At 34.9% G+C, this 13,361-nt stretch overlaps 1 protein-coding gene across 3 annotated transcripts; it reads left to right on the forward strand.

Annotated features, from left to right (window-relative positions):
• The first annotated feature begins 3,293 nt into the window (after nt 1-3,293).
• Nucleotides 3,294-13,033, forward strand: LOC107781219 (sufE-like protein 1, chloroplastic/mitochondrial). 3 transcript variants are annotated; one of them, XR_012704328.1, is made up of 3 exons: nt 3,294-4,604; nt 4,896-4,988; nt 12,485-13,033. XR_012704328.1 is itself a non-coding variant. In XM_075241660.1 (2 exons), the coding sequence occupies exon 1, from the start codon at nt 3,309-3,311 to the stop codon at nt 4,575-4,577; it is 1,269 nt and encodes a 422-aa protein (XP_075097761.1). In that variant the 5' UTR covers nt 3,294-3,308; the 3' UTR covers nt 4,578-4,604; nt 12,485-13,032. The 3 variants fall into 3 exon arrangements, 2 of the variants coding, with proteins under 2 accessions (XP_075097761.1, XP_016457375.1); XM_075241660.1 differs by lacking the exon at nt 4,896-4,988 and having other exon boundaries at nt 12,485-13,032; XM_016601889.2 differs by lacking the exon at nt 12,485-13,033 and having other exon boundaries at nt 4,896-5,348.
• Nucleotides 13,034-13,361: the final 328 nt, after the last annotated feature.

The raw sequence follows: 13,361 nt of genomic DNA on the forward strand, positions 1-13,361 counted from the left end.
TAGGTATATGCGTACATAACATCATCAAGCCTCTAAGGGGATCTCATCATAACATCTCAGCCACTGTGGGAAAACCATTAACGTATACCAGCTGATCAGGTGGTGGTGCGTATATAACGCCGTAACCTTTTCCCATATCCCATATACATATATATATGTATATATAATGCCATCCGATCATGGGTCAATGTACATGTATAAATGAATACAATGCATAAGAAGTAAGTCAATAATATTTCTCGGGATGTCATAAGATCAATATGCCTTTGGTTAATATCATGAAATAAACTTTATCAACTTACGTTTTTTCTGAGACTCATGAACAGACGATATAATAATAGGACACATGGGGAATCAAGAACATAGGCACCCCTAGTACTTCTAAGAATAGAGTCATTTGTGAAAGTTCCGTATTTGCTCGTTTTATTTGTATCATATGAATCATGCCAAAATGAAAGAAGGGTTAGCCCTAACATACCTTATCACAATCTTTCTGATAAACACTTTGAACTCCTCTCGTCTCACTTCAATCTACAGTAACGATAATAATGCTATCGTTAAGCTACGAAAGATGCAACTATCGTACAACGAACGACAAGCTTATTTATATATTAAAATGGGCAGCATCTCCCCTATTTTCCTTACTTTACCAATTCCATCAACCAACACGAACCCATACAAACTTCACTTATATACTTTCACAACCACAACATAAATCAATTTACACAACAACAAGTGCATAAACATCATCAACGAAACTACTATTTAACACGACAAACGGCAAGCTCAGATTGAATTCCTTTTGAACCCTTTAACCCCAAAGTCATTCATTCATTAACTTAACAACATACCCAGCATGATATTAAGTACAATGGTAGGACTTCTAACCTCCTATTCATCTCCTAATTCACCCTCAAACAACCCAACAATCTAACAACAACAACAAGTACAACTTTCCATTGTTATGTTGTCCTTTCTCTTCATACTCACAGTACCAACAACAAGTTCGATATGTAGATAATACTTTATAATAACAACATAATAAGAGAGTCATTTTCAAGTGTTTATAACCATTTACAGTTCATGGAAACAACATTTCCAAAACAGCCCATTAAAAACAATAACATCTCAAACTATTTCAAGTCTCCTCTTGTCGTATTTTGCTCAAATAATGCAATCAACACACAAACAATTTCAAGCACATGTAGTAGGATATTATACTCACCTTAACCAGTATAAAAAATATGAAATTTCATCCAAGCACAGACCATAACTATCCTCAATGACACTACAACACTATTGATGTTGTATTCTCTTCTTGAATCAATTTTTGGTGTTCAAGTTGGTATGTAAACACTTATAGTTCGCATTGAAAATCTAATATATATGAAGGAGGGACTGATTATTATCTTAATAAACAAGAACAACACGAAATTTGAGGTTACTTACCTTTGAAGAACCCTCCAAAACATCCACAAGATGAAGAACTACGATCTAGCAAGTACCACGGAATTTCTAGCATTAGATTCATATTTTTATCTTAGGTTTTCACCCTAGAATTATGGAGAAAAACTTGGAGAGCATTTAGGAGGGTTTAGAAACTGTTTTGGATGAGAAAAATGAGTTAAAACGACTTAGAATTGACTTAAATACAAGCTGGAGTTTTACACCGACTTTGTGGGTCCCATGGGAGTTGCTTGCGTAGTCTCGCAAAAATGAAAATATCTCTACTCCGATGTCGTATCGATGAACGGTTAAATGCGTTAGAAACTAGACTCATAGATCTTTAATTTGATAGGTAGGTCACCCCGTAATTCTAAGTATATTGGGAGAAAAGCTCAGCTATATTTGACCTAATGTTCAACACATTTATGAATGTAATTTGTGATGACATTTGGAAACTTTTGTTCCACAACTCGCTTGACTTCAAAACGTAATACACAACTATCATACGACTAAAATAACTCATAACATAATCTCCTTATCATATTAAGAATTCTAGTATCACCCCAAAAGTACATGTTATAGCATTCCCAACTTGTCGACATTCGACGAAACTTATTTTCTTCAAGTCGTTTAGCTTCTAAGCCTTTCAACCCTCTTGGTACTTACAGTTCATGATCTTAATGATTTGTAACCTCCAAGGTAACATGATTAACTTTTTTATGTACTTTCAAATATAATCTCATTTCTCAGCTTACATCAATTGACTTACGACGTACTCTCACGTATAAAAACATGGGGTGTAACAGTTCTTCACTCATTTTGCCCGTTTCAAACTCTTGCTTCTATAATTGTTTCCCTCTTCCAAACTACATTGCATTAGCAGCCAGGGAAGGGATAAGGGGAAGAGAGAATTTGAAGACGGGAATAGAGGTGTTATCCTTTTACTTTATTTTTTTTTCTTTTTTTCTTTTCATTTTCTTATTTTAGTCACTTTTCTAATCAAAGATAAGGGGTCATATTTGCCCGTCCAGAATTCCAAATTGAGCAACTTTGTCCTTCTTTAGACTTTTGGTCTCATATTACCTATGTCGCTACAAAAAGATCTCCTTTTTTTTCCTTGATCACTAATGAAACTCCAACTTGAGCATAATCTTAAAACAAATTTAAAAGTAAAGGAGTAAATTTAGATATTTTTTCTTGAAAAATTTGGATACATGGAACTCACCAATTTGTTAGTACTCCATGAATGACAAGGAAAGGTACGAGACAATTTGTTAACGACAATAGATATGAATGGACAAAAAAGTGTAATGGGAAAAAAAATTGAGAAATTCAGATAGTTTAAGACAACTTTGACCTTGTTCTCTTATCAAAATCACTCTCTATTCATGCTCTTTATGTGCTATGTACCCCTCCAACTTAGCCATATTAATACGACACGAGCTTGGTCAATCGTTAAATGTGTTTAAAAGAATACATCAAAAATCCATGAAATAGAAGGACGAAGAATAGAAATCAGTTTCAAGTAGGTATAGTTGCCTATTACGCCTTATTTATAAATATTACTCCCTTTGTCTTAATTTATGTGACATTGTTTAGATTTTGAGGAAAAAAAAAATTATTCTTGATTTTATATGTCTTTTAAATTATTAACTATTATAATTTATATTTTTAAATATTTAAATTTTATTTCGAAAAATAAAAAAAATTATGTTGGAATTTATAATTAAAAAAATAAAAAATTTGACTTTCGAAATTTATACATGTAGAGAATATCTTTTTGCCGATAGAGGAGCGAAATTTTGAATAACCCACAAAAGCGAACCTAATCTGAAAAATTTACCCTTTCTGAGAGGCTGAAAATGCAGTTAGGTAGCTACAAACAAACAAACAAACAGTTTTCTTGTTTTGTAGGAGTAGTAGTAGGCTGTAACAAGATTGGCGGTGGTATGCTAAGTGAGGCACGTTTTCCATCTCTTGGCTCTCTTTTCTCTCGAATCCTCCGTTCTTCCCTCCAGCACCACCAACTAAGTTCAATATCAAACCCACCATTTTCTCTTTCCCCTTATCTGATGTCGATTTCCACCAAAATCCCGCACCCTCTCCTCCACCACCCTAATTCACCATCCCTTAATAAAGCCCTAAAATCCTTTTCTTCTTCTATACATTCAACACCCACTAAATTAACCTTCTTTAGATCCATTACCATTGAAAAAATCTCCACAAAATCAATTTTTGCTTCTTCTCAACCCTCATCATCTCTCCAACCCATTGAAGAGCTCCCACCGAAACTCCAAGAAATCGTCAAACTCTTTCAAGCAGTCGAACAACCAAAGGCTAAATACGAGCAACTCTTATTTTACGGTAAAAATTTAAACCCACTTGACGCACAATACAAGACCAATGAAAATAAAGTTCAGGGTTGTGTTTCACAGGTTTGGGTTAGGGCTTATTTTGATTCGGAGAAAAATGTGATCTTTGAGGCTGATTCTGATTCGGTACTCACTAAAGGGCTTGCTGCTTTGTTGGTTCTGGGCCTATCTGGACGGCCCGTTGAAGAGATTATAAAAGTTTCACCTGATTTTGTTGTCCTTTTAGGGTTGCAACAAAGCTTAACTCCTTCTAGGAATAATGGCTTTTTGAATATGTTGAAGTTGATGCAGAAAAAAGCCCTCCAGTTGTATGTTGAAGCTGAAAGGGCTGCTGATTTAGGCCCGAGCGGGTCGTCTAATGACTCTGTGGAGTCTTTGTGGGATGGTGTTAATGTTAATGGAAATGTTGAGTCTGAAGAGAGTACTGATGTTAGTGGGAATAATGTGAGTGTTAGTGGTGGTGATGATGGTGTTTTGAGGAGTAGAGGGATGAGAATTAAAGAGAGATTAGAGAAGGAGCTTAGGCCCGTGGAATTGGAAGTTGAAGATATATCTTATCAGCACGCGGGACACGCTGGGGTTAGAGGCAGTGATGGAGAGACGCATTTTAATCTAAGAGTGGTTTCTAAGGAATTTGAAAGGAAGAGTTTGGTTAAGAGGCATAGGATGATTTATGATTTGCTGCAAGATGAGTTGCAGAACGGATTACACGCGTTGTCAATCGTGGCGAAGACGCCGTCTGAAGTTGGTAGTAGTTGAATTTAACTGCCGGCATCAAGAGATCTGGTTTGTTCTGCCCTGTAAACTTTTTGTCCTTGTAGAATTTATTGAAATTTATACCTCATAGTAACTAATAGCATGACACCCTGAGAAGTACTGGATTGTTTCTTTTGTCACGAGAATCTTAATAAAGTAGTTAATGAAGTATTTAAAACTAAGTTTTTCTTTCCCTCCCAAGATTTAGATCAATAAAGTGCTTCATTGTCTTATCTACTGCAGTAATTTGGTTGCTTCAATCTTATCCAAATTTCTCTGTAACATACTTAGGCTTAGGTTTGACATGCTAACCAAATTCAGGAATGGTAAAATCAATATTTGGAGCGCCGGAATTGTGCAAATTATTATCCTGCTAGCAATCAAATGTTTATCCATTTATTCTGCAACGACGTGGTAATTTTTTTCTAATTTCAGCTCAACTTAGTGAAATGCAATTACAATTATCTTCTGTTAGTAGTTTTACAATGTTAAGCCTTTCATGTTTATGATAACTTTAGAACGACAGCAGTTATCAAAAAACTTAAGAACAACAACAACATCTATACCACTGGGGATGATATATCTAAAGAAGTGTATCTCTGGGGAACTATGATTAAGGTCTCAATGAACCAAAGTTATCCTCAAATTCTGCTGAAGTACTGCAGGAAGTGATAATTTGAGTTGCATTAATTTTGTTATCTGAAGGTTCTTGCACGTATTTATGTATGCTATAGAAAGATTTGTTATATGCCACTCTTTGCTCTTGTTGCTTTCTTTAATTTTGGCCAAGTACATCAATGACCCGTTAAACTTGTCAAAGTTTTATTGTCAAAGTTTTTAATTTAGATACCTTATATAAGGGTATGACCTACTGAACACCCGATATTAGCTGAAAATATACCTATTAAACACTCCATTAACAATAGTTTTAAAGAACACGACACGTGATGGTTAAACGCGCTGACGTGGCAAAATGTCAAACGAAAACAGGAGACATGGCCGACTATTTTGACTTTTGGTCCTTCTTCTTTTATTTCTTCTCTCTCGCTCGCTCGTGTTTTACACCAAAACCTATCTACTACGGTACATACTTGGGCGGAGTTCTAGCGCTTGAAGCCTTGAACAGGGGTGTATTGATGCTGGCACTTGCACCCAAAGAGAGAGATGAAAATAAAGGAAGATCTAGCCCCCCTTTGAGTTACAAATGACCGGAGGGTGGATTCATAATGTTCACTGTTGGCTTTGTTGCCTTCTTCTGGATGTCACCATTCAAGTCCATGGGGACACTTCTAATTTATAGTTCGCTATACAATTCAACCTCCATCACAAGCAAGATTCCACAGCCCTGTTATCTTTTCTTGACTTAAATTCCTCAGATATTCAAACCCCATTTGATTCCATTTGCAATCCGTCTTCATACACGAATACTGCCATTTCTATCCTTGAAGGCAAAGATCAAGAACACAATTGGACCCTTCACAAGTAAGAAGTAGTGATAATGGTGAAAGAGACACCATTATAACGAGGCTGAGAGTGGAGTTTTATCTCTCGTTTTAAGAAGCATAAGATATTCTTTCAACTTCTTTAGGGACGAATGGCCGAATATATATCTTCTCTTTCTCTATATATGTGTGTGTGTGTGTATCTAGCAATGTTATCAAAGGCGAAAAGCGCAAAAAAGCTCTAAGGCCTGTTGGGACTTTAAGTGCAAAGCGCAAATAAAGCGTGGGCTTTAATGAAGAAAGGCGCAAATGGAGAAAAACTACAAATATGTATGTATAGTCCAAGACTAATATCGATAAGCATGAATACATAATACCAAATATATGGACAAATAAATTAAAGAAAATTTACGATAAAGTAAAATATCAACTATTTAGTGTCCCGTCTTCCGGATTACGCTCGTTAACAAGGAAAAGTATGCCTTAGAGCCTTGATGACAACGCTGAAGCGCCCGTTAAGCGAGGCGAAGCGCTCAACATGTTTTGAGCCTCGTTTCAGGGCTTAAGCGCGTTTAAAGCGTGCCTTTGATAACACTGGTATCTAGCGTTTTGAGGTATGGTTTTCAAGGATGATTTAAGGTACATCAGGGTGCTGGTCATCTAGAGGGAGAGATTTGTTGGGTCTGTCTGATGGGGTGTTAGTGCTGCTATGGTTGTGGTTCTTGACTTCATGCTAGGTCTTCTCCTCAGCTACAATCTGATGGTGAGCACCATGAGGTAACTGTAGAGTATTGTGCTCGAGTGTCTGTGTCTGTTTGTGCTGATGGCCTTGGGAAGAAGCTTGGTATTTGATGGAGTCAAGTGCCATGCTCTAAAGATGAAGAAAATTAGGAGAAAGGAAAAACAAAATGAAAATTGTCTTTTTTTCTTCTTCTATTGACACGTGGTTTTGGACTTATGTCAACTTAAAATAAACTCATCTCACGCTCTCAAAAGGTGTGTAATACACATATTGTGCCATGTCAGTGCATGTTTAATAGGTAAATTTTCAACTAATATTGGGTGTTCAATAGGTCTGACCCTTATAAGGTATTTAAATGAAAAATTTTATCAAGCTCAAGGGGCTGTCAATGTACTTGACCATTTAATTTTTGGGAAAAATGTAATATACAGAAATAATTACTGGTTTTGTTTGTGGGAGGGGGGGGGGAGCATGGGGATGGTGAAGAAGTTAGATATTGCTGCATTCTTGGGCTTTTGAGAAAGTGCCTACATTTTGTGGTTCTACTTGATTGTTTCCATATTTTAATTCCCTTTTGTTCTTTTCAATTTGTTTACTTCACCAACTAAGGGTCAAATTGATTGATAATTTTATAAGAAAAAAATAATAAAATGGACAAAGACCTGCTGATTCTTTATTTTTTTTTGAAAATTTTTGGAGCCCGGACACGTGTTAGTGCTTCTTCCGCTATATTTTCCTCAATTAAACTAATCCTGACTATATATTATCTATGAGGTTTGATAGTTTTAAAAGCTTCTTAGCAACTCATTGAGTTCTGTATCCCTCCACTATTTCGGAACAATTTGTTTTTGTTAGCTGCATTTATTGTAGAAGAAAACCAACTCTGAAAATGATGTCTTGCCGACGTATGATTTATTTGCATGTCAAATGTGTGGCAACCTATGCCTTTTTACTAGAGTACAATGCCGCAATGCATGAGAAGTGTTTAGCTAGCTAATTCATATACTGGGGATTAACCTTGTATTTTTTTGTGGCTGAAGTTGACTTGGGCCTCATTTGTGTTTTCAAGATTAAGACGTCTGAATCTTAATGCATATCTGAATATCAAAATGTGTATTAAGATTAAGACATTTGAATTTGAATACACATCTGAATATTAAGATGTGTTTTAAGATTTGAATACTAAATGATTAAGACTGTTTGTTTTTTAAACATCTAAATATATAGAATTTATCTTTATTTGAAAATTAATAAACATAAATTCAAATAAAATACTAATTAATTTAATATTCTAGGTATTAGTTAGTTGTGATTGGTAGCGATAACGATTATGGTTGAGGATGGTGGTGGTGGGTGGTGGTGGTTGTGATTGAGCAAGATGATGGTGGGTGGTAGTAGTTTATAATGGTGAGCGGTGCCAGCTATGGTTATTATTGGTGATGCGGTGGTTGGTGGTGGTTGTTGAGGTTGGTGAGTGTGGTTATGGTTGAGGATGATGGTGGCGGGGGTGGTGGGTGATGGTAGTGGTGGTGGTGGTTGTGATTGAGGAAGGTGATTGTATGTGGTAGTAGTTTATAATGGTGGGCGGTGCCGGCTATGGTTATTGATGGTGATGCGGTGGTTGGTAGTGGTAATTGAGGTGGGTGAGTGTGTGGTTATGGTTGAATGATTAAGATTCAGTTTTTAAAAGCAAACGCACTTAATGTCTGAGATCTGAATGATTAAGATTCAGACCTCCATTAAGTGCAAGCAAATGAGGCATGAACCAACCCTTATAAGGTGTTTAAATGAAATTTTTTACCAAGCTTAAGGGGCTGTCGATATACTTGACCATTTAATTTTGGGAAAAATGCAATATACAGAAATAATTACTCGTTTTGGGGGCATGGGGATGGTGAAGAAATTAGATATTGCTGCATTCTTGGGCTTTTGAGAAAGTTGCCTTCAGACTAGAATTTGTGGTTCTACTTGATTGTTTACAGATTTCCCGTTTTTTTTAATTTTATTAGTGCTTCTTCCGCTATATTTCCCTCGATTAAACTAATCTTGACTACGTATTATCTATGATGTTTGATAGTTTTAAAAGCTTCTTAGCAACTCATTGAGTTCCGTATCCCTCCCACTATTTCGGAACAATTTGTTTTTGTTAGCTGCATTTATTGTAGAAGAAAACCAACTTTGAAAATGATGTCTTGCCGTCGTATGATTTATTTGCATGTCAAATGTGTGGCAACCTATGATTTTTTACTGGAGTACAATGCTGCAATGCATGAGAAGTGTTTAGCTAGCTAATTCCTATGGATAGGTGTGGAACTCTGGGGATTAACCTTGTATTTTTCAGTGGCTGAAGTTGATTTAACCGACGTGGTCTTACTAAAGATTCATGCTTTCTACGTTTTTGTTTTCTTCCTTTTTTGACATTACATCCTTTTCTCCTGTTGATAATAATGGCTGAAGTTCCTCCCAAGGTTGGGTATATATCCACCGTTAGCAATTCTACTGGTGTAGTTGATTATATGAGGCACATAATTTGTTGGTTTGCGACCTACACACTTTTTACTTTTGTTGGTCGTGCAATATTTTGTGATGAGTCTTTGATTATCACGTAGTACTTGTGCAGGATTAAGATCTATCTTTACAATTCAAATCATCTAGTCCAATTTCTATTACTACGTTAGTTTGCACTTTATCCATCTTGTGTGCATCAAATGTGGAGTATATACTAAAGGTCTCCTGGTATTGCTGCTATTTTCAAGTTTCAGGCTGATCAAACCACTTTATATGCAGATGTTTTGCCTGAGCTTTCCCAGTTGGGGGAAGTTCAGAGAAATTTATGCGTGTGTTATGTGTTAGTTACCTTGAATGGAGCATATTTTCATGTCTTTTATTCAAATAGCAACTTGGCATAAGACACTGGGTTCAGTAGACTCGACTGAGTATGAAATACTATGCTGTTATTTAAAGAAATTAATACAAAGAAGAAAGAAAGATTGCATATTGTACCGCAACTTTGCTGCTTTACGAATATTTTGGGACTGAAGTCTGGTGCTTCTTTGGATACTTGGGATTGTACATTACCATAAGTTAAGCATGATTCTCTTGTACTGAAGGTAAAACATATAGCTTAGGTGTAGGGAAATGGTGGTGTTGGGATTTTATGGTTTGAAAATAAGGGAAGCTTTTAAGAATTTATCAGGTGGAGCAGCGCATTTTGCTCTTGAAGTAGTGAACGATACTGTTGTGTGATCTATTACTGTGAAAGAATTAAAGGTGTTAATCGGGCCGTCCCACTAACAGCCCTATTTGATCGGGTTCAGCCCGGTCCAGTAAGGGGTGGGACGGGTTGGCTAGGGTAGGGGGTTATTCCGGACGGGAGCAAGCTTTTTTTGGTACCGGTGCATCGGAACCTTGCTAGCCCGGTAACCTGTTCACGGTTTTTAATCGGGTTTCAGCTCGGTCCAGCCCAGTTACCATTGCAATTTTTTTTTAATTTAAATTTTGACCTTTGCCAACGGTTAAAATAAAAAATGACCGTTGGACAACGTTCATTTTTTGCACTTTTAGCCATTTCGGTCTAAAATTGTCTCTCATCCCTAATAATTGATAAATTATATTCTTAGCCTTTTAAAAACTATAAATAGCCCCTATTTTCTTCATTTTTTCTCAAAACTTGATCTTTTCTTCTACTGTAATTCTCTCTCAATTCCCTCTTGATCATTGAATTGCTTATTGCTTGCAAGTTCTCAATTAATTATTATTTCAAGTTTTATCAATTATTTACGGTAGCCACAATAAAATTACAATTATCAAATGAAGTGTGGTGTCATCAAATATCAATTGAAGTGTGATATCAAATTTAGTGCGTCATCCGGACTCCCGGTACGCTCCTTCCATCTCTTTCTCTTCTTTGGTGTTTATTTTTATTTTATTATTTAGAATTATTAATTTAGTTTTTAAATTTTAATTTACATAATGGATATATTTAGAGCAGCCAAAAAAATGTTTACTAGTAGGAGTGATAATAGTAAGAGTAAAAATACTAAAAGATTAATAGGTGGTGCTGGTTCTTCTAGTAACTTTTGCACATATTTCTGAAAGTTTAAAATATAAATCTAGATTATGAGCAACTTCAAGAAGATTATGGTATAGATGATAATTTAAATGATATTGAGTCACATGATAATCTTGAAACACCACACCTACACCTGGTACTTCTAGTCAAAATACTAGGGGTGATGGTCGTGGTAATATAAGAAGGCGTCCTCTCCCTATTAAGAAGAATCGAAGATTAAGAAGTAAGTGTTGGCCATTTTTTGAAAGACCAGAAGAAGATAAAAATTGTGTAAGATGTACTATTTATCAGGAAATTTATAAACAGGAGACCTGAGTTAAGCAAGGGGAAACGGTTCAACTTTGTAGGCACATGTTAGATAACTACCCTATTGTATGGGTTGCTGATGAACAATCTGGCCAAAAAAAAAAACTTAATCCGGGTACTGGCGGTATATTGGGTAAATACGATATATTGAAAGATCGGAAAGAATTAGCTAAAATGATTGTTTTAGGTTATTTACCTTTTAGCTTTGCTGCTTCACCATATCTTGTTACTTATATTCAAAGAATTTATAACCTTTTATTTAAAGATATTCCTAGAAGTATTTGTAGAGCTGATATCTTTAGGCTTTTTGGACAATATCAAACATATATCTGTTATAGTCTTCCTTGTAGAGTTTCTCTTACTTCTGATATTGGTCATACTATTAATGGAAATGATTATTTGACTGTTACACGCTATTGGATAGATAATTTTTGTATGCAAAAACGTATTATTGCTTTTAAATATGATGAAAATCAAAGTCATACCGGTATATTTGTAAGTAATATTATCCATGAAGTTGCTATATTTTACAATCTTGAAGGAAAAGTTTTGTGTATGTCATTCGATAATGCTTGTAACAACAATGTTGCTATTTCACTATTAATATCAAATCTACTCCCACCACTTTCTGAAGTATTTCATGTGAGGTGTTCATGTCATATTTATAATTTAATTGTTAAAAGTGGCCTTGAATTATTTAGAAATGAGATCACTTTAGTTAGAAGAGTTGTTGGCGTAATCCAAGGAAATAATAGAAGTGTTAGATTAAATGCATTTAAGGATACATGTGAACATTATGGACTAAGACCAAGATTTATGTCTGAAGAAATAGTTACTAGGTGGAATTATACTTATTTATTCTTAAGATGTTATAAATATTGAATGCCTATAACTGAAGTTGCTAATTCTCATTGTACCGATCCTAACCATTTGTTAACAGCTAGTACTTGGAACGTCATTAAAGATGTTGTAAAAATTTTACAAAGATTTTATTTTGCTACACTTGAGTTTTCTGGAGCTTATTATCCTACTATTGCAAATAATTTTGTACATATAGCTGAAATTTCTCTTTTATTCCATAATTTCAAGAAGAAAAGAAGGATATAGTTCTGTTGTTGAATCTATGCTACATAAATTTGAGAAATATTTCTATCATATTCTCCCTATTTATTTAATTGGTGCTATTTTAAACCCTTCTATTAAAATGGCTACTTGTGGCCAATTAATCATTGCTTTATATGATTATATGGTTATTGGATCAACTGAAACACCTCATATTGACACTTGCATTTCTGATCTACACAAATATTTACAAGTTTTTACATTGTTGATGCTTCTTCTGCTATAGATGCAAATACAAATAATCCTTCAAGTTCAGTTTCTACATCCGTATCCGGTACTATGGAGGTTAATGATGGTGTTGAAGATTATTTAATTTGGTCTACACTAGGAGAGCATCAGCAATCCAGTAGCAGGAATATTGATGAACTCCAATTCTACATGCAAAAGGCAACAGAGCCCCGTACAAAGGAATTTCTACCGCTGGCTTGGTGGAAGACCAACTCAAACCAATTTCCTGGTCTTTCGGCCATGGCTCGAGACGTGCTAAATGTGTCAATTTCAACAGCTGCATCAGAAAACATATTTAGCCAAGCAAGGCAATAACTAGGAGATACCCGTCACTCATTGGGTAGCAACGCTTTGGAAGTTCTAGTGTGCTTTAGAGATTGGATAAGATCAAAAAATCGAAATCAAGGGCGTGAATAGGTAGATAAACCAGAGGACCAAGAAATTGGAGATATAATGATTTATGGTTCCAATTCAAGCAATGCCGGAAATCAAGAACCTCATATTGACATAGAATAATTTACAAAAATAATGCAAAGCATGTGATGTACTCTTTCTTATTTTATATAATTGTTGTATACTTTTAATTTGCAAGTTCAAAAATAAAAAAATAAAAAATAAAACTTGCAAATTAATTTGAAGTATTATTATGCAATGAAAATATGAAATGAAAGTTTTTCAAGTTTGATCCTTGCATATTGGTTTTATTAAATAATTTTATGTAGCCACTTAATTTAAATTTTAAAATTTTAAAATTTAAATTTCAAATTTATCACTTTATACTTTATAAGTTTAATTTTATGTTTTAAAATACTTATTTTATTATTAAAAAATTTGCAAATACTTAAGTATCAATTACATTGAACAAGAAAATATAT

The sequence above is a fragment of the Nicotiana tabacum genome, chromosome 21 (genome assembly GCF_000715075.1).
Source record: "Nicotiana tabacum cultivar K326 chromosome 21, ASM71507v2, whole genome shotgun sequence".
Lineage (NCBI taxonomy): Eukaryota > Viridiplantae > Streptophyta > Magnoliopsida > Solanales > Solanaceae > Nicotiana > Nicotiana tabacum.

What these genes read in the sequence shown, in the direction of transcription:
- LOC107781219 (XM_075241660.1), top strand. Translation starts at nt 3,309, where the DNA reads ATGCAGTTAGGTAGCTACAAACAAACAAACAAACAGTTTTCTTGTTTT.